At 42.7% G+C, this 21,953-nt stretch overlaps 2 protein-coding genes across 2 annotated transcripts in view; both read right to left on the reverse strand.

Annotated features, from left to right (window-relative positions):
* CDK5RAP2 (CDK5 regulatory subunit associated protein 2) overlaps window positions 1-10,774 on the reverse strand; it is a 69,627-nt gene extending 58,853 nt beyond the window's left edge. The window contains exons 1-11 of the mRNA XM_030461460.1: window positions 10,622-10,774; window positions 10,409-10,476; window positions 9,667-9,734; window positions 6,690-6,800; window positions 5,845-5,921; window positions 5,513-5,636; window positions 4,619-4,770; window positions 3,157-3,316; window positions 1,759-1,812; window positions 1,221-1,340; window positions 533-625 (exon numbers count right to left, since the gene is read on the reverse strand). Coding sequence (XP_030317320.1) covers window positions 533-625; window positions 1,221-1,340; window positions 1,759-1,812; window positions 3,157-3,316; window positions 4,619-4,770; window positions 5,513-5,636; window positions 5,845-5,921; window positions 6,690-6,800; window positions 9,667-9,734; window positions 10,409-10,476; window positions 10,622-10,674 — 1,080 coding nt within the window. The 5' untranslated portion in view covers window positions 10,675-10,774. The remainder of the gene's footprint in view (window positions 1-532; window positions 626-1,220; window positions 1,341-1,758; window positions 1,813-3,156; window positions 3,317-4,618; window positions 4,771-5,512; window positions 5,637-5,844; window positions 5,922-6,689; window positions 6,801-9,666; window positions 9,735-10,408; window positions 10,477-10,621) is intronic.
* A 5,738-nt stretch (window positions 10,775-16,512) lies between these two features.
* MEGF9 (multiple EGF like domains 9) overlaps window positions 16,513-21,953 on the reverse strand; it is a 46,839-nt gene continuing 41,398 nt past the window's right edge. Inside the window, exon 7 of the mRNA XM_030461495.1 lies at window positions 16,513-19,011. Within this exon, the coding sequence (XP_030317355.1) occupies window positions 18,557-19,011 (455 nt within the window). The 3' untranslated portion in view covers window positions 16,513-18,556. The remainder of the gene's footprint in view (window positions 19,012-21,953) is intronic.

Below are 21,953 nucleotides of genomic sequence, written 5' to 3' on the forward strand. Positions count from 1 at the left end.
TCCACTCCTGCTGAGCCAAGAGAAAAAATGGATAACCAAACATCATAATAGAAGATTCATCACTGCCTCTAATCAGCATTAGTTAGTTTTATCAGACTTTGTTTTAGCTGAGTTGGAAAACATTACAAGAGGCATTATGGTGTCTATTTTAATATCAGGTTCTCACTTTCTCCCATTTAAGACCTTCATTATTTATTATTTATATTAAGACTTTTATTATTTAATAAGGTCATATTAAAAGTTATCATCATAAACTCCATTCTCCTCCACACACATGAAAGCATTACTAAGTCACATTTTCTTAAAAACATTAGACTAAAAAAAGAAACAAGTAGCCTGACATTTTAAGACTATCATTTATGTGATTTGATTTGGGAAATTTTTTCCTGTGTAAGAAAAATGGAACATTTTAAGCAACACTTTGAACTAATTGCCATTCCTCTGCTTTCACAGATACACAGTATTGCTGTGTAGAACTACTGAGACCAGAGGGGTAGGTATCAGGGAAACCACATTAATGCTTGCTTCTTACCTTGAATTTTTGGATGTGTGCCTTATGAGTTGCCTCTCTTGCCTTAGCCAATGAAGCATTTAGATCTTCAATTTCAGAACTAAGCTCCTCATTCTTTAAGTAAAGTAAAATGAATACTATGTAGAAAGAGTTATTCCCAAGGGATGGTGATTCAGTAATAGCTATCCCATCTCATTATCCATTCATCCAGCTACATAAAACAAATACTTTAAAGAACAAAAGCACCAAACACATCATAATAAATCTTGTGATAAGAAATTCTTGTTCTTACACAGCACTCACTAGACTGCCTATCACTCAAGTTAAATATTTCTCATTCTTCCACAAAATCTGAATTTTGGCTGATGTTGACCTCTCCTATCTTAGCTGTCTTTAGAACAGCTCCTCAACAACATAAAACACATTCATGCATTTTAAGTGGTGCTCAAAGCTGATGTGCAACTGAAAACATATTTCCTCAAAGTTCTTAAAGGAGAGAGTATCAGTTAAATCTTATTCCTCTCTCCTCCAGTCCAAAACCTAAAATTAAATAAACAGAGCCACTCACACACATGACAGCAGTGATTAAGGACCCACTAGAAGCCTCTTAATGGTTACAGCACAATCAGTCAACTCCTGCCACATACACAACACACGCACTCCCCTCCAATGGTATTTCTACAAACCAGCAAGATCATAACCATCATACCTCTTTTTCCTTGGCTTTTAATGCAACAGTTAGGCCTTGAATAGTTTTATCCCTTTTCAAACCATTCTTCTTTTCAACAGCAAGCTCATTTTCTCTTTCTTGTAGCTCTTCTTGAAGTGACTAAATTAGATTATGTGAAAGTTGCATTAACTTCCCACTAAGAGATACTGTAACTGCACATTAATAAGGATATTCTCTCAGAGTTCTTCTCTCTTATTACTCAGATTACTAATATAAAATGTAGTCCCAAAATGTAAGTCATCATCTTAAAGATGTGCCTAGAATATAGTGTAAGAAGCCTCATCACACAGGCTGGCCATGAGCATCAGCTTCAGTATTTGAGGAGTGTGGCTACCAGCTTTTTTGAGAATGGCTTCAAAAACCTCGTGAGCTTTGTGGTCACACCTAACAGAAGAGAGAATTTACCATTTTGCTTCCATTTGAGCCAAGATCCCTCTGTATCCATGAATGCATAACAGAAGAGGTGCCAACATGCACTGTAAACACCCAAGAAAATAGAAACAAAACTAGAACTTACATGTATTTTTTTTTCAAAGGCATTTCTCTCATTTTTAAACTCCATTCTAATAGCCTGTAGAACAAAACAGTTGTTAAAGTGAATTAATTCTAGCCATAAATGTAACTTATTAAGCATTAAAATGAAGCAATAAGAGCCCCAAAAGTTGGGAAAAACAAACCAAACCTCCAGAGTATATGCCTTTTTGGCATGAATTTATTGAACCAATTGCTTCCTAGAAGTTTATAAATCTATTTGGGCATAGTATGAGCCTATCCAAATTAGGGAAAGAAGAAAGAAAACAAACCAAAACAAAACCACTACACAACATGTTCTTCCATTAGACAGGACAGAGTTAACAGAAGTGCATTTTTATGTGACATTTATCTATGTCAGCAAGATGCTTTTATCAAGGGAGATTTTAATTAGCACTTTTCCTTGGGGAGGTCACAGAATTATTTTTTTTAAAGTAATCATATATAAAAAACAGTTGTGCAAAGATATTAATCAGATCTTTTTCTCCAATACTGAATCTCAAAATGATTATGGTCTTTCTAGCTCTTATGAAATTATTAAAGGTGACCCTGTTTTCACCTTGACACACAAATACTCCTGTGCAACCAAGGTAGTTTTTCCTGACACATACTGATTTAATTGCAAGACCCAGAACTGAAAAATTACATTCCAAGAAAAAAAAAGGGGCTGGGGGAGGGAAGAATTTTACAGAAGCACGACAGCTTCCATGATTACTTTCTTAATTCTGCCAGCTTTAATTTATTGTTTGAATAGCCAACAGGAGAGGGGAAAAAATTAAACAAAAAAACCCCAAGAAGACTTAAGATCTGTTTGTGCATTTCAGCTTTTAGGATATGTCTTACTGTTTATGAGTCAAGTGAAATAAGATACTGACTCCTAGCACATTTTGTTAACTAAAAGTCAGATTTTTCCTTTATTTCATGGTTTTTTGTTTTGTTTTTTACACCCACCTCCCTAACCACAGCTTTTTCTCCAGACCATAACAGTAGAGATGCTTCTCAAAACCAACCTCCCAAGTCACATTCTTAACTTGTAAAGAATATTGTCATCTGTTGAGGAATCTGCTAACATCTACCTTTTTTTAGTATACACTTCTGTAAAGCAATTGCACATTATCTACAATAGATGCATAAAGTCAATTGGAAACATGACCTTTCACTGAATGAATGGTTAGCATGGATAATAAGGATGAACACTGACCACCAAACCACAATGTAACCCATGAATGTTAAGGAAATGGGAGAAGGGAAGGAGGAAATAACTGTGGAGAAGAATATTTTCAAAAACTGGTTTAAGTCACTCCCATGCTGTCATGCACAAAACCTTTAAAATCCTACACCACGTGAGATTTATAAAACAGAGCTGTTCAGTCAGTTTCCTCACCTCTATCTCACTATCTTTTTCATGCCTCAAAGCAATGGTAAGTTCTCTGATTTTTTCTGCTGGTAAGTTCCCATAAGATCCACTCTGAGACTTTTCTTCTTCAAGGTGTTGAATTACAGCCTCTTTATTTTTCAATGACAGCCTCAGTTGCTCTATAAGTCTAAAATTATAAGATTAAATATTAATCTTGTATCATCTACCACCAATTTTCCAGTCATTGCAGGATGTTTTGCAGACAGCTTTCCTAGATGAAGACTCCAGACAATACTTGTAAAATTTAGGAGAGTTCTTTCACAATCCCTTTTCCTTCCAAGGAAAACAGAAAAGGTGCCATAACTTAAAGTAAGCAACAAGCAGGGTTGAGCTATCTGCAAAGACATTTTTTGTCATACTCCTCACAGCCTTCACTTCAGTGCTTCAAGCCTGCCAATTTGTCTCCACACTTTAAGCACCATTTTCACACAAGCTACAGAGCAGACAAGTCAAGACAACCTCTGAAAAGAACTGGTTTCATAACTCCTTCCCAGCTCAAGTCACTCAGGAGAGCAACTGTGTGCAGACAAATGACTAACAGATAGAAAAAGGAAGACAGAACACAGAAAAGAGGGAGATAACTTGAGAGCCAGGTGGTGGCACGTAAGATGCAACATCAATTTTTTCATAATTTTATGCCACTGTAGGTTTCACAGACTTGCAGCTTTCAGTCTGTAAGCTTTCACAAGAAATAACTGGAAAACACTGCAAACTTTGCTTTGGTTCAACCATTATATAAAACCTATGACATGAAAGCCCCAGGCCAACATAGTGTCCTGTCACCAGGGCAGAGCAGCTATGCAGTTACCTGCAGGGTTCAGTCCCCGGCAGGAAAGAATACCCACAGTATGAGGAATCATCACAATCTTAATCTGAACTCCAAACTCAAATCCTCCTGAGTACCAAGATGTGAGTTTGGACATTTTCCCCACTTAGTTACTGAACAACCTGCACACCTTCACAACAACCAACAGTTGCCAGTGCTTTGCAAAGCACAATCAAAACCACAAAGCAAAAACATGTTTCTCTTCCCATTAGATTTACCAACCTCAACAGAAACATCACCAAGACTGCAGAGAACACAACACACCATGAAAGCAGTGAGCACAGGTGGCAGAGTCAGGTTCTATTCAGCAATAGTTTCAAGAAAGGAGCAAGCAGAAGGTCAGTCAGCCAAGTTACAAAGATACTTTAAAGCAGGACACCTCATGTCACGTGCATACTGATTCTTTTAGACTTTCAGAGAACTTTAAAAGATGATTTTGGTATCATGTGGCATGTAAACCAGAAGTTAATTTAATGGCTGAAAGGGTAAGATGGGCAGTAACACTCAACCATGTATCTGAGGGTATGATCAAGCTATTGAAACTCATATCCATGTCAACTCTTCACACTTTGAACAATTAGAAGCATCAACAAGAGTTCTGACCTGTCTTTCTCAGCTCCTGTAATAATATCCACATCCTTTGCAGGGGCACTCATAATTGAAGAAAGTTTCTGCTCAGCAGCTATTCTCAGAGCTTTCTCCTTCTCTGTCACTGCAATGGCTTTTTCCACATCTTCTTGGGCAGCTTTAACATTCTGTAATTAAAATGTGCAATTCCAAATCTGGTAAGAACAAAATGCTCATTTTTCACATACTGGAGTTTCTTCTCCCAAGAATATGTTAATATGTTTAATACAACAGCTTTTACCAAGTATTTCAAGTACTTTGAAAATGCTCCTGAAAGCTTTGTGCCTGGATTTTCAAGATTAATCAATTTTCTGTGGTCCATTAAGGGAAGTATTTTTTAAATAAAAACACAAATACCCTAACTGATTGAAAAACTGGAAACAAGAGTGCTCCTCTGCTAAAGCTTTAGATTAGGTATTAAAACTTGGCTTTGTCCCACTGTCCTCCCACTGTCCACATAAAGATGGGAAACAACAGGAGCTCCTACAGAGTGGTTCCAGTATTTATAAAGCTGAGACTTCTATTAGCAGTAGAAGTGTCCAGAATCCAACCACTCTCTCTTAAATGGAGACTGCAGTTCTGACATCATAGCTACACCTCACACTGCAGACCAGAAATCAAAGGGTTGTACTGATTGTACCTAAATACCACCAACAGGCACAATTTTTCTGAAGAACTGCAATCTTCATATTTATCAGTTCCAGAACAGTTTAAAACATCTTTGTGTGTGTGTGCATCTGGTTTTGCACTGCCTGTTTTTCCAAGAAAGCTGAAACTATTTTGAAAATACAGGTAGATCACAGTATCAAATCTCAGACAACAAAGACAGTACTGATTTCTGAACATTCCTTCATTTTGGGGGCCACTCACCTCTTCCAGAAAGCTTATTTTGCTATTCAGGATTTCTTCCATTTCTTGCATCTTCTTTTGTGCCTCACTCTTCACACGCTGTATTTCAGCATTACCACCCTGGGCCAAGCTTTCAACTGCTTTACTGAAAGATAAAAATACAGACAGAAACCCATTGCACACCAGAATGGAAACCATTTAAAGTACAAGTGTTGACAGATTATGCACATGCCTGACACCTCATCTGCTTGTCACTTCAGGTTAAATACACACATCTACACACTATATAGCAGTTTTGGTGGTCCTGTCTGAGACTTCCACACACAGGAAATAAAAAATATACTGGCACTTACGAGGCTTTGAGGAGAAGTTTCTCTCTCTCCCGCAGCTCACGCTTCAGACTTTCTAACTCCACTTTTAGCTCAATGTTCTAAGAGAGAACAGAGAATTCAAAGGTTACCCAAAAGTTATTTGCAACATGAAGATTACTTTTTGCTTGGACCAGCAAATATCAAAGGTCATCAGGACAACCATATTTTACAAGGTGAAAGACTTTCAGAAATCTCAGATTGTATTCAAGCAATACAGATTCCCTACACACTCTTGACTATAAGGGGGAGTAGTGCAGATCCACTTGGGAGTTTCTAGAGCTTCCATGCATGACTATTCTTTGAGTTATGAGCTACTGTATTTTCTTTTAAACACCTAATTGTATCAACTATCAAAGTTTTTAATAATCTTAAAATTATTTTGTTATAGCCTGAGAAAACTACCCATGACATAAGCACACACTGTACAAAGAACTACTTGGCCTGCAAGCTGACAGATACCATTTCAATATATCAGCAAGAAAGACACTGGTGTAGGAAACCAGGACAGAAGAGCACTCAAACCACAATTTCAGTATGATTTCAGCAGCACAACTACTGGAAATTCACAACTACTTACTGGAAACAAAACAGCTCTTACTCTGTCCCATAACGATGGACAACCAGGCACATGAAACTAATTTTTCCACACCTTGTAAAGGTCATTTTAACTCAGTTTTATTACTGAAAAGCACTAAGGCCAGAATAAAATAATCATACCAAAATTACCAACAACAAAAAACTCAACAGATGAGTAAAACAGGTAATCTCCCTACAAGCCAAACGTTTCAAAAAACCCATAATTTTATTAAGTTATTCTATCTGCATACAATTCTGTGTATTTCTTCAGTGGTACCATCAAACTTCTGCTGCATTCGCTCCTCCAGAAAGTAAATCCGAAGCTTCAGGTTGAAGTTTTCTTTTTTCAGATCAGTGATTTGCTGTGAAATAAGAGAGCAAATTATAAGCAAATTATCTCATGTGTTTCAAATAATACAGAATTAAAATTACTATAATTTGGCTTTGTTCTCTACTGTGCAACATTAAAATTCAACCCACTGGCCATGGGTAAACATGTGCAGGTGATACACACATTCAAGTTCTGAAGCTGCAATAACTGCACATGATACCCAAGCCAAAATGAAAAATTAGTCCCCCCCAAAAAAAAGCCTGTCACCCAGGGAGCCACAAGTACTCCAAGCCCTTCAAAAGCTTTGTCCTTCCCCATCATCTTATTCCAGCTTAATTTTTTTCCCCACCTCCATTCTTCACCCAAACAGAAATCCCACTCTAGCCTAACCCTGCTAAATTTCTGGTTGTTTGGGTTTGTGTTTTGTTTTAGATTTAAGATCTGTAGGCACATTAGAACGCACATAGCCAAGCAAAACTCTGAGTAACCATCAGTTAAGAAAATAATTTTAAAAGTCTTGTTTACAAATGTAATACATGCTGTTGTGCTGACAGTGCTCTTCAGAACAGCCCTTAAGTACTAAAACATTGTCTGACTTTATTACACACAAAAAATCCAAGGAGTTTTTAAAATCTGAAAATATTAAGTAGTTCTTTCTTCTATAAAAAACTTGAAAATTTAGAAGCTGTGTTAAAACAGAAGAATCTTACAGACAAGATCTAGGGAGGGTAGCCTCATTCATGGGAAGAAAAGCCACAAGCATATAAGGCAAGTGAACCCAATCAAACACCAGTAATATCTTTATTCCAGCCCCTATTTCACCATGCAATTCTCTGGAAAAAATTGCATGTGATTTTTAACCTTCCCAGCAGAAGCAGTTACATAGTTGATGGTTTCATTAAAGAAATGAGTCTCCCTCTAAATTTTTTTTAAGAGACTAAGCATAAAACATTCATTCAAATAAGACTCATGTCCCCTGCCAGATGCTTTCAGCAAAAGGAAATCTAATATGTTACAGAACTACTAATAAAATATTTATGTAGGCTCTTCCAGAACAGTATAGTAGCACTTGTAAAACTATTAGCAATACAAGTCTTAAAATACTTGGCAAATGAAACCTAAGATTTTCAGTAACTGCACTCAGAACCTGAATCTGCAAACAATCCTTCAGTTTAATAATCTGAGCCCAGGAAGATCCCTTATCATTATTCACACGAGTGAGTATCATCCAAGCAACTGAGAGGACACTTGACTACCAAAACTCTGCTGCCCACTCACACCCTGAAGAAGGCAGACTTCAGAAGTAGTAGCAATACATACAACTTCATCTTGGCTTTCCCTACAATTGCACTTGAATGGCCACAAACACTACTGGATATAAACTTGAACTATAGAAGTTGCAGCTGTTTGAAGTGTGATAAATCATGACTATCATGGAAAAAAGGAAAGAGGGGGGGGAAAAAAAAAGGAAAGAGGGGGGGGAAAAAAAAAGGAAAGAGGGGGGGGAAAAAAAAAAGGAAAGAGGGGGGGGGAAAAAAAAAAGGAAAGAGGGGGGGGGAAAAAAAGGAAAGGGGAGGGGAAAAAAAAAAGGAAAGAGGGGGGGAAAAAAAAAGGAAAGAGGGGGGGAAAAAAAAAAGGAAAGAGGGGGGGGAAAAAAAAAAGGAAAGAGGGGGGGGGAAAAAAAAAGGAAAGAGGGGGGGGGAAAAAAAAAGGAAAGAGGGGGGGGAAAAAAAAGGAAAGAGGGGGGGGGAAAAAAAAAGGAAAGAGGGGGGGGGAAAAAAAAGGAAAGAGGGGGGGGGAAAAAAAAAGGAAAGAGGGGGGGAAAAAAAAAGGAAAGGGGGGGGAACCAACACGAAAGGGGGGGGAACCAACACGAAAGGGGGGGGAACCAACACGAAAGGGGGGGGAACCAACACGAAAGGGGGGGGAACCAACACGAAAGGGAAAAAAAGGAAGAGTGAAACATCCTTTACAAAACATTCTTTATCATAGCTTTCCAAAACAAGTTTTAAGTTCTGAGCAAAGAGCACAGCTTGCTCCTAGGCAGGATGTAAGGCCACCAGAAATGGGAAGTTCAGAAGTCACACTCATTTCAAACATAACAAATTTTACAAAATGTAACAACATTTACAGCAGCACACCACTCAAACCACAGCCTTTATCTGCAGAAATCATCTCAAAAGTTTTTGCTGCTTTTGCTCTCGTTTCTTCACACAACCAGAATTCAAGTTAAACAATGTAAATTTTTTTTACAAGGAAACTGTCTCACAACAAAGCTATACCTCAACCAAAGCATCATTCAGGAGTAATAAACAATTGATTTCTTCAATTTAAGCAATCAACTAATATATATTTTTTAATAATCTAATGTTTTCCTGTACTCTCTGCTACGTGCCAAAACCAGTCCATTCTACAGGACTGTCACAATAATACTAGCTAGACTTTAATAAAAGTATTCCAAACACATTTGTGCATAATTATAAGGTAAAAGGTACTTTACAGATGTGAATCAACTAACAAAACAAACCCTGTCCCAGTCTCAACAAAAATGAACTTGATGCTTCCCTGAAATAAATCAGTTGCAGACTTCCAAACCAAGATCTTAAGTTTCTAGTGATTACATGAACTTTTGAGCAGGGTTTGCCAATTTTTCTTTCACAACTTAAAAGCAGCCCTTGGTTAGTCTCAGCAACACGTTTTTTGTCTCTCTTTTTGAAAGCAATACTTAACAAATGGAGGCTGAAAGCACAAAGAGATGGCTGGTCACACCTGCAACACATCTGTGTTGATCAACACAAATTGAGAACCTGTCCAAGAGAGTCAGTGCTTCAGCCACCATGTTACCAATATCTTGGACATAAATTTACTACTGAGTCTTGTATGAAAAGTCTCCTTACATTTTCATAGTCCTTCATGGTCCGAGCTCTTGTTGGTGAGACTGTATCTACTGCCACATCTGGTAACACTAGAAATTTAAGAGGACAGAGTAAGTTCAGACAGTGGAATCTATCTGCAAGACCTCAATCTAGAAATAGCAAAGGCTTGTGCTAATCGAAACATAGTAGAAGTACAACACCTTTTGGGAAGCAAGAAAGGCATTTTTGGCCTTCTGTTCACATTATGTAGTAGTGTTACTGCGTAGTTAATATCTATAGATTTCTTACTGAAATCAGTCAATGTGCAGACACTTTTCTGCCGGCAGCCCCTGCACAGCTGAGCTGGAACCTCATGACTCTCCCCACACAACTCCCGCAAACCAAGCATATGATGAAGCCGTGACATTACCTCATGGGCGTTCAAAGTATTTAAAGTTCACTCTCCACTAAACTCCTGATTATCTTATGTGAGCCTTGGGGCTAGAATGAGCACCGGCAGCAGAGCAGCCAGGACTCGCCGCAGGAGCTGCTGTAGTTTCACAGTTTTACAAAGGCTCCGCTTACAAGAATCTGCATCCCTTACAGGCATCCGCTGCCTCCTTCCCTCAGGCATTGCCACTTTCCCTCATCTTCCCAGACCCTCACGAAGCACCGAGCCCCCGGCAGCTGCGGGCGGGGCTCCTCGGCCAGCGGTGAGGGGCTGGGACCCTGCCGGTACCGCGAGGGCCGAACCACACGGAGGGGGGGCCCGATCCATCCTTACCTTCGCCATCAGCCGGGCCGGGCTGGGGGTCCCCGCGGGAGACGTCTGGCAGCTGCGAGACGCTGACACTGAGGAAGGAGAACACCGCTGAGGGGCCGAAAGCGCAGGGGGCGTCGTTCCCGCGCCACCCTCCCGGCTGTGAGAGGAGCGGCGGGCCCGGCGCCTCAGCCCCGCGTTGGGGCCAGCGCTATCCCCAGGTCCCCGCTCGCCTACCTGCCCTCAAACGCCACCGGCAGTGTTAGGTCTTCCCCCGGCAGCGAGTCCATGTCAGCGGCGGCCCGCGGGTCCCGGCGGCTGACACAGCCCCAGCTCCTTTGTGCGCGGCTTTGGCGGCTCCGCTGGAATTCAAACCGCCGCAATCGTTTCCGCCATCTTTGCGTCGACGCACACGAAGCCGCTGAAGCCAGCGCGGAGGAGCGAGAGAGGCGCGCACAATAGAGACTGAAGGGGAGGCGCCATCTTGGCTGAGGGCGGCGCTGGCCCCCGGGAGGGCGGGCGCCATGTTGTCTGAGGGCAGAGTGGGCGGGATGATGATGGCGGCTGCCAGCTGGGCAAAGGCAGAGAATGCTGCCGGGTGCCATCTTTGCTGAGGGAAGCACCCGCGGCGTCCTCCAGCCGCCATCTTTTCCCAGAGCTGAACATGCTGACGATGTTCAGCTTCCCGGCGCAGCTGCCATCTTTGCTGAGGGCAAGCTGCGTGCGCCTTACGAGTCTGTCAGCCGGAACCGCCCCGGTGCCTTCGGGCTCTGCTCCAGCACACAGGATGGGAAGGGGGTTTTGCTGGGGCGTGCTGGGATCCCGGGGGTCCTGCCAGGCTTGGCAGAGCCGCTGGAGCTGATTGTTCCCATGCCCTCCGCGGCGCCAGTACCCGCAGTCAGGCTTGGAGAGAGAGTTTTCAAACTTGAGTTTGAAATTCCAGGCACTGGGCTTTGTAACTGCAGGGGTGGGACCCCGGGAAGGCAGCGGCTGCCGCCATCCCTGCCTGCATTGGAGCAGGCGGGTTTGGAAGCAGACATAAAGATGTATGCCCTGCAGGTCTCCCATATTTTCCGTGGAAAAACAAAACACAAACAAAACAATTCCATCTGGAGGCAAAACTGAATTAAATGCTCCCTGACAGTGACAACACCAGGGGCGTGTGAAGCTCCAAACCTTGCATGGCCTCACAGCCTCCTTTTTAATTCATTATTTGAAACCCAAATGTAGGATTGAAATACTTCCCTGAAACATTTCAAGCCTCGTGGGTCATGGTGCTGGAACCACGAGCTGTCACAGGAGGAAGCTCCATTCCAGCAGGATGCTCCCCAGGCTCCCACCTGCAGGAAGAACCCTGTGCTAAAGCATTACATTTGGTTTCTTCTTCCATACCAAGTGTGTCAGGTTTCACTTACTATCATCTGGGCTGTCTCAAGGGGATTTTACCTGGCTGAGAAATAGGACATGGATCAGGGCTTACCGTGGGCCATGGTAATGTGGTTTTATTACTGGAAAGAAGCATGGTGCCCCGTTAGCTCCATTTTCTCCAGGTACCTGCTCCAGCTCCAGTCTCTGTTCAAAACAGGTGGAAGTTGTAAGCCTGTAAAGTGCCCTGCACTGGTGGTAGCAGCCCTTGCAACCACTGGGATGTGTCTGATCACAATGGGCTTTCCATCCCTCCTTCTGCCTTTCTATATTCTGTGTGCATGATGGAGAAGGTGTCTGCACCCCAGACTGCCAGGAAATGCCAGGGACCACTTAGCACAGCTGAGCTCTTAATCTCATCTCCCATCCAACTGGACAAACCTGAGGCTTTGCATCTGGGGTCTGATGACTCTAAGAGAAGTTCAGTCCCTTCAACTCCCCCAAGACCCCTGGGAGACATTTGTCACCTGATGTCACCAGGGCTCCTTCTGCCAAACTGAATTCAAGTTTGCAAAACTGGGTCTGCCATATGGCACCAGGATTGGATCAGCCCGTCTGAAACATGGCTTTACATGTTTATAAAGCAGATCTTCATAAACCAAATAACTCCACTTACTGAATGGATGACACCAATTTGCTCTAGTGTAAGGTTGCAGCATTACATATTTGATGCATGCAGTAAGTCAGCATCCACAAGTAACAGCTCAGATCATTCACTGCCTGGGAGCTGTGGGCTGGCCAGAGCATCTTCTGAAAGGAAATTAGCAGGGCCCTGCTTGCTAAGTTTATCGTTTCATTAAATGGTTGTCTGACAGACAAACACAAACAGATGTGTACATTTATATACACACACACACCATGGAAAATTTCCCTGGGTCACTGGACTGTCCAGAGTTTTATAAACTGCAGCAGCAGCAAGAAGCTGTGAGGTGCAGAAAGGGCTGGGAAACCAACTGTCTAGAAGCAGTTAACAACATGCCTCCTGATAATCTGCTTAACGTTGTTTAACCTTATCTTAATTAGTAGCACATTTGGGGAGATTATGTATATCCTCATCTCAGGAACCTGTATTTAACAGTGCTTTACTACTTTACAAAGCAGCTTGAGATCCTTACCACCTCAGAAACTAAAGGGAGTCTGGGAAAGAAATCCTCATGGTCAGTGTAAAGGTAGGGATGAGCAGGAGAATCCCAAGGAGTAGGATGAATGCCAGCTCCTCAGTGCACTGTGGCTGAAGCCTGATGGTGGCACAAAGAAGATGGATGTCACTGTCAGCTGAGCACAGGTTCTCCTTACTGGCCCGTTCTCAAGTCCCTGCTCTGGGGAGCTGGTTCAGCATTAGTTAGCGATGCCTCCTGTACAGTTCTGAGCAAAATTCCTCCTAAGCTAAGTCATACTCAGTCAAACTGTTCTAATGCAAATCAGCTCAATCAACTCCCTGGAATTTCAGTGGGGCTCTGGCCCAATGAAACATTTGAAAGAACACTTAGTTTTTGGTGTTTTTTTTTAACTGATGCTGACTTACCTCTCTTCAAGTTCTTTGCTTCATAAGGGCCAAAGGAAGAACTTGCCTTTGGCATTTCTATTTGCTTCTACAACCAAAAAACCCAATTTCCTAACACTGACAAGTGAGAAATAAATGCAAATGTACCATAGGTCCTTTTGCAAACACTGCCAGAACTGTTTAAAATTATTGATGCCACAGATGTGGATTTCAGAGCATCCAATACCATAGATTTTCTTTGAAAGATCCATTGCAGTCATCAAGAAAAATCTGATACAATATCCTCTTCCAGTTTCTAGCTCTGCTCTGTACATTTCAGTGTTAATGACTGCATACATCTCCAACAAAATACATCTATGTGAACAGGACAGAGAGTGATGGGGAAACAGGCATTGACTGTCCATCTCCCAAACATGTTTGTGAAAGCAGCTGAAAGCTGGGATGGTTAATAAGCAGACACAAGACACAAAAGGGCTCATTTTTCAGATGGATTATCTGGCACAGAATGTCAGCTGTATTTATGAATATCTTGTGTTAAAAAACATTTTTGTGCCATGGGTCTTATCTCACATACTGGGCAATAATGAAGGAATAATTCTCTTGTAACAAATGTCATTACTGGGTTGAGATCAGATTCAATCCTTTAGGTTTCAGTCCAGCTTTGGTTGCCATCAGTGGAAAGACTCCAGCTGAACTTGAATGAACACAAAAGAAATGCAAATACCCAAGTGGCATAGATACAAATTATATACATTTATTTTTATTCATTTTAAATAACATTCTTCTGTATAAATTCTGACATATATTCAAATCATACACTTTTTTTTTTTTTTTTTAGAAATGCATTTGTAAGCACAGCATATGCTTAGGAGACGCCTTATTTGGATGTACAGTAAGACTGATGGGTTTCAGTTGGGAGCAAGTACAACTTTTAAGGCCCACATTTTTCTTATTTTAATCCATCCCTCTGACACATGAAGAGCAGAGTCCTGTGGGAGCTCAATTTAAAAGCTAATTTAAAAAAGCAACATATTTTTAGGATTCCATCTTCTATCCGATATTTAAAAGAGACTGTGCAAACCTTCTGCCACATTTACATTGCATCAAACATGTGAGATAAAGATGTTGTAAAGCAGTGGTTAACCAGCCCAGGATACCTGAAGGATGCTGAATACATCCCCTCCTCCTTCACACATGGCTTCCAGCATGCTAAGTTTGCTCAGCCTGGTGCAAGAGAATGATCATTCCAATGGATGACAACTCCTGACAGCTCCCCAGGGCTAGCACTCCATGCAGTTATTTCTAGCTTCACAAAACTGGAGATTACCTGTTCACATGAACCCAAGCACACTTCTGTATCTCTGCTGCACTCTGTGCTGAGCCAATGGTCCCCTAAGTTGTGAGCCACCTGGCTGTGCCTTTGACACATCATTGCTTTTTGCCCTTTATCTGCTCTATTATAGTCTCTTGCTTTCAGTTGTGTGGAGCTGAACTCACCCCATCCAGACCAGCTGGGCTCACAGAACCAGCCTTGAGAGCTGGTTTCCCACCTTCACCCAGCCCTCACCTGCCTTGTTGTACCTTCTGTATGCTCTACAGCCCCTGTACCATGCCATTGCCTTTCTCCATGACAGCCAGGTTAGAAGGTGATGTCTGGTGGCCTTTCAGGAAGCTACAGGTATCTGTATTGCCTTTGGAGTCACCCAGACGCCTTCCCCTTGTCTTGCTGGTTCTGAGTTGGGCCTCAGTGCTGCTCTCTAAGTCCTTTTCTGTTTTCTCACCATTACCCTAACGTGGCATGGGGCAAACTTCAACATCTGGGAAGTTTCATGATAAGTTATAACACACATGGCAGGTTTGAAGGTCCTGGTGGCCTTTAGTACCCTGGCAGAGGTGTTTTAGCTGTGCACTCCATGGAAGTAGGCTACCAGCCTCAGCTACTGGAGATCCAACTGGCTCAGCTTCCCTCTCACCTCCTGTGGTGCCCAGGGGGCAGCTGCATGATTGATGGAGAGAGCAAGGGGGATTTAATTCCCCATTACCAAAGTCAAACACAAAGCTGTTTGCGTTTCCTTGCTGAGGCACTGATCTCCTTTTATAAATGTTGTTCCTCTATGCAGAGACCTGGCTGGCTGGAGATGGTTGGTATTTTCCTGCTGAGTCATTCTGCCACCTGACAAGCACTGTGTCCCAGTGCCACATCCTTGCTGTGCTCCAGTCCTTGCTAAAGAACATCCTATGCTTTCCTCTGTAGCCCAAACCTAGGTAGCCAGGTCCCCCCGGCCCAGCCAAGCTTCCCATCACATGCGAAGCAAGATCCCTCCATCCACATGAGCACCCCACAGAGAGCAGCAGGGCTGCACCACTCTCCCTTGCAGACAGACTGTGGAACACCCTGACCTCCTCTTTACAAACCCCAGGCTTAAAGACAAAGTGTGCAGAATACTTTGGAGGTCAGAAGCAGCCCAGATGCACACACCTGCTGTGCTAGGCATGGACTAGGAGGGCTCAGCATCCAAACTCACACTCTGGTTTTGCAGAAGGTCATTGTTTCTAGAGTGAGAGAAAAATCAAAGCCTCCTCCTATCCCAAAGTAGCCTACAGTCATACCAAGATTTGACAAAGAGCTGTTATGTGGCAGAGATGAGAAGATCCATTTAAGTACTTTGGAATTAAAGTGAACAATCTGCCCTTCACTTTGCCTGTTTGCATTAGTCCTGGAAGGTAACATTTCCTAAATTACCTCCCCACACCCCCAGTGAAGTGACCAAGTGCAAGTGTATCACTAAATCAGCGCTCCTAAACATTTACAATTTTTAGGAAATTTCCTATTTTGTCACCACTCTGCTCTTTCAAATTTGATGAGTAAATCAAGGATTAGCAACATCCAGATTTTCTCCTCCACTCCTCCTCCGTTTTATAGCTAAAAGTAACATTGCTCTGAATGACATCAGCCAAATTCATTACCTAAACTATGGGACCTCACCCAGGTCCATACCAGGCACTGGGAGCTTTTCTATAAGCTCAGACCTAGATGCAATATCACATTCTACCCTCAGCCTTCCCTTAGTCACCCTCAACTCTTTTCCTTCATACTTGCCTCATCTTTAAATCAGGCAGCAAGTTTTTGAGGCAGAAACGGCATCTTTGTGCATGTCTTTAAATCACCTATTCCCACCCTCCCCCCCAAATGTCTCCAATTATGAGAAAAGCCTCCATGCAGCACCAGAAAGCAAATAAATTCTCTCCATATTCTTCCTACCATTTCTCATCTTGAGAAATTATTATTTTTGCCTGGCTCTGAGGATGCAGCAGTCAGCTCCTGCTGACCTTTAGCAGGTACTTCATTTGTCCTCAGCATTAATCGCTTGCAAAGCACCAACACACACAGCAATGCAGCTTTAGCTCTGAGGTTGGCCATCAGTTAGGTGAAATATTTGTTTCACACCTGACTTAAATGCAGTGGTATTGATTTTCATGGGTTGGACCTGGGCAGCTCCCCAGCACCTGCTTCCAGACACCATGCCAGCAAAGAGCTCCCTGTGCTCTGCTGCCCCTTACTTGTTCTGCCTCTGCTAACCATCCAACAGCCTCCCACAGAAATCAGGGGAATCCAGAAAGCCTGAAGTCCCCTTTAGGGTTTTTGTGACAGCTAATTCCACACCACCACTTTGTGCTACATGAATTTCCTGAAAGCAACCATGCACTTTTAGCTTTTAAAGCCTAGAAGCACAGATCGGCTCTTGGGAGCTCTTCAGCTGAAAGCTGTTTTCACCCAAATCCAGGGGATTTCTCCTTTTTTTGCCCTTCAGAAGGGCAGGAGGCTGCTCTCAGCCCTCTGCCAAGCCCTCCTGTCACTGTATCAGCATGGGAGAGAGGTCAATGAGATCCACTCACACACTTTGGAATAGCTCAGCCATCGAGATGATGCTCTGAATGCATTCATGACAGTGTATTTGCATTTTGAATAAAGATTTAAAAGCAAGTAACAGAATGTGACATCTGATTTTTGGACATTTACTAGGCCCTATACATGGCAACACTGGTACTCACTCTATACTTAAAGGAATGAGAAAATTTGATAGATGCAAGTAGGGAGCACTCACATTTTCTCTAAAAAAGAAAGTTATTCGATGACAGTAGAAGAAAAGCTTCAAGCAGTGGGTGTTTGCCAGAGTCCCAGCTCCAACAATATTGCCATCTAATTTACAGTATTTTAAACAATCCTCATTTTTTTTTCTTTTTAAACAATACCACTAACTGCTGTACAATTAAAATCTAAATGATAAAATATGACTTAGGGAGCAGGAGAGGTTAGGGAGGGGTTCATGGTTTTGTTGTTGGGGTTTTTTTTGGTTGGTTTGTTGTCCTTTTTACAAATAATTACAAATACAATTCCAAGAAGATATATTACATTTTATATACAGAACACACCATTTCTATCAGGGTAGGGTATTAAGCCTAGCTTTTATTTTTACACTGCAACCCTGAGTTGTCTTGTCTTACCTTGCACAGAAACTATACAAATTCATTAACTCCTTCTAGAAAAAAAAAATGGATTGCTATATTTTAATAGCATCATCACCCTGTATAAATAGTCAGAAAGGGAAAAGCTTCACCTCCTCCCTACATCCCATGTTTGTTGGTTGCTTTTTTTCCTGTTTGCCTTATTACTGGCAACTGATAAAGGTGACTCTTTTCCACTGTGCAACTCACTTCTCTATTTGCCTCTCTGTAGTACAGTGAACAATTTCCCTTTTTTTATCCTCCTTTTCAAACAGATTTACATGAGGAATTACTATGAAGCCTCGACAAAGCTCTGTTTCCTGAAAATCCACTGTTAATTCATGAGCTACTTTTCAAACTAAAGGGTGCAGACATAGTGTTAGGCTGGCTGGAAATCAAGTAGCTTCTGATAATTCATGGGGTCCTGCTTTCTCCACCCCATCTCCTCTTCATAAAAAATAATATTCTACAATAGCATAATTAAGTCTTTAACAACAGTGAATCATATGGATCTTTACAGAGAACAGCACATTGAATGCATTCCACCATATTACCTGAAATTCAGATGTACTACACTTTTTTTTTTCCATTCACCTGCAAGCTACAGCATGCCCAGCATAAGAGCATCTGAAGAGCAAATTCCTCTGCATGGAGCCTTGGCACAGATCCTGATACCCCTTCAAGAAGCCCTGTACCTTTTTCAAGCAAACTTGGAAGTAGCCAGACCGCTGCTGCTTCTACGCTTTAAAATTATGCATGGGAGTTGTCAGTGTGAGCTGTCCATTCGGTGCCACTTCATTCCCATCATCTTCCAGCAGCCCTGAAACATCAGCATTGGGTATGCTGTCGTGGTAGCTGCTGAAACTGATGTTGTCCTCTTTGAGCTCAATGGTCCAAAAAGGAGCGTTAAGTTTTCGGTTTTGATACTCGCGGTACATGTAGACAGCGCCCACAAAGCCCATTAATAGGACCACAACAATGATGATAACTGTCAAAATAATTATGTTGAACTGAGTCCACGAAACATCTGCAAAAGCAGAGGTACTGTTGTCAGAGGAACTTATAGGAAATATGGTCTGTATAGTTGTTGGTGGCAACGTACTGTTCAGCACTGCTGTTGAGAACGATGTCGCCTCGCTGACATTTCCAGCAGAAGTTGTGAACTCCTTTGTTTCTGGGCTGACAGTGGCTTCTACAAAACAAATTTTTAAATTGTCAATAAAAATATGTGAAGCTGGAATCAAGCACAAACATAAGAGACTTAATATTTACATCACAGTTATGGCAATTAAGTCGACACTGTTAAAGCTGGTATTTTTTCAAAATATGTTTACACAAATGGTTAGCCAGGGATGGGTTTGGTTTTGGTTTTTTTCTTAATAATTCTGTGTGTTAAGTGCTCACTGACTGCAGCATTCCCATGAAAAACCTGGGGATGGATGGATAGGTGCAATAGGCAAGATTCAGTGTTAGACACATGAGCTCATGCCAACAGCAAGCCACCCAGGCCAGCTCATACTCAGCCCATGAAAATGGGGCTCTGCCAAGCTCAGCAAGAGTTTGGACTGTGAACATAACCAAGGCAGAGTTTCACTTGTCTGCGTGGGCTCCAAGGCTGGGAGGACACAGTGTCTCCAGGAGCTTAAGCCTTTCACAAATAGTGCACTGCATGCAGCATTATATCTTATTATTTCTGCCTTACCTGTAAAAGATCAAAAATGAAACAATGAACCCTGAGTACTCTGCTGTCACAGTGCTTAGCAATGGGTGTTGATATTTACACTGTTTTACATCAGAGGGCAAAATAATCCCAGTTCTGCTTTTGAATGAAAAAGTCATACACAACTCTCATAGAAACCCCCACTCTGCATAACAAGAAGCAGAAGGCAATTGAATCTCAAAAAAAAAAAAACAAAACCAAAAACAAAACCAAAAAAGACTGGATGTTCCTACAAAGCTTTTGAAGACAGCAGAAGCCAATTTGGATCCTGTTTTAGTTTTAGCTGCTGGCGTATGTCCACACACAAAGGATAAGAACATGGGAACTACCAGGCTGTGCCACAGGCTCTGTCATCCTCTGCAGCCTGTTCCCAGGCACAAAATAGGCAAGAACCTCCCTTGCTTTCAGCAGACAGGGCTGAACTCCCTTCTCAGATCTAGGAGTCAGCAACAAGAAAATGCTGGAGACCTTATATGTGGGATGCAAATTCATTACATCTTCAAACTGGCTGAGCTAAAGGCCTCAGAAGGCCCCATAACAGGCAGAGTATTAAGCTCCCAAATGGAACATATAAAGCATTTTCTTTATAGGAACAATCTGATGTATATTTTAGACTTGGAAATCTAGGCAGTAGAAACTCTCCAGAAGCTGAAGCCCCAATCAAACAAAATGTTCTCTACACCTATTGCTCCACAGGACTCTCTGAGCCTTCCTTCCCACTCTTCCATTTCTCTTTCTGCTATCAGAAATGCAACCTCATTTTAAACCCACATCCAGCTGCAGCTATTACAGCTGATGGTGCTGCCTTGTATTGATCCAGCTCTCCTGAAGAGAACATCTACTAATTATGACTGAGGAGGAGAGTCACTTCTGAAGGACTAATTTTGCAGTAAGTTGCATCTCCAATGGCAACAGGAGCTGGAAATACTCAGCACATCTCCTGCCACCAGGCCCTCAGGGGAACTCCCACGAGTTAACTTGAGGCTGCCATGTTCCTGTTTCAAGCACTGGAGAAAGAAGCTCCTCTGGAGGGGGCATCACACACACCTGATTTAGGCTCCTGCTCAGAGTCCCACCATGCAGCAGCTCCTCTGTTCTCTGCAGGACCTGCCTTAGGTTGATAAGGATATTTGGGATGCTAAGTGCCAGAAGGCATTTCTCTATGGGATAACCAGCAGGATTCTGCAGTAGGAAGCAACGTGACAGGAGCAAGAAGTTCCTGGATACAGCTTTGGGAGAAGGGCATGAGGAATTCAGTCATCCTTTCCAAATTCCTTCATCAACACTCAATTCTTGGCAAACCCTGCCAGTAGCTATAATTAGCCAAAACCAGAACGGAGACAATGGCTGATTCACCAGCAAGGAAACAGAACTTTTCTGGGCTTTATTTATGAGTCAGCATCAGCTAAGTGCTGGCAGGGGGGGCCCACGAGTGAAAAGATTTCCTGGAACCATGGGTAAGGTCCTGGTGAAGCAGTGCCCGGGCCATGCCCCAGCGGCGCCGGTTTCCGCTCAGCGGGGCCGTGCCAGCCCTCCAGATGTCCTGAAGCAGCTCCTTGAGAGCAGCAGTTGGTCGGTCAATTGCTGCTTTGGCATTGCTGCTTTGGCAGCTTTGACTTGGAGCACCCTATCCAGCTGCTTGATTGAAATGCAGCCTCTGCAAAGCTTCTGCTCCCTCTGTGCCAGCAGCCCTGGCGCCGGCGCTCGGGGACGGCTGCGGTGCTCGGGTGGGTGGCACGGTGCCACCTGAATGACTGAAAGAGCTGGGATTGTTTAGTTTGAGGAAGAGGAGGCTGAGGGGAGACCTCACTACCTGAAAGGACATTGTAGAGAGGGTGGTACTGGTCTCTTCTCACAGGTAGAATGGGAATGGCTTGAAGCTGCACCAGGGTAGGTTTAGAGTGGACATTAGGAAAATGTTTTTCACAGAACGAGTGGCCAGACACTGGAATAGGCTGCCCACAGAGGTGGTTGAGTCACCACCCCTGGATGTGTTTAAGGGTTGTTTAGATGTGGTGGTGGGGCATATGGTTTAGTAGGGATGATGGTTGGACTTGATGATCTCAAGGGTCTTTTCCAACCTGAAAAATTCTCTGATTGTATGCACCACTGAGTCCTTCCTGCTGTGCCTCACCATCACAGCAACACCACCATACACCCAGGGGCTGAAAATAATGACTCTGGTCATCCCCCATCTCCTTTGAATATGATCTCCATCAGCCTTGGAAGCAGTAAAATCTTGGTCAGGTTTAAGACTCTGAACAACCTCCTGCAGATGTCAGAGACTGGCACAAAACAGAGTCCTCTTTGAACCACGAACGCTTAAGAGTGTCAGACTCTGATAATTTCATCTGCAGATCTGGTGAGGATTTCATACTGGGAGGTACTCAGAACCAGGCCACTCAGATGCACTA

The sequence above is a fragment of the Calypte anna genome, chromosome 17 (assembly GCF_003957555.1).
Source record: "Calypte anna isolate BGI_N300 chromosome 17, bCalAnn1_v1.p, whole genome shotgun sequence".
NCBI lineage: Eukaryota > Metazoa > Chordata > Aves > Apodiformes > Trochilidae > Calypte > Calypte anna.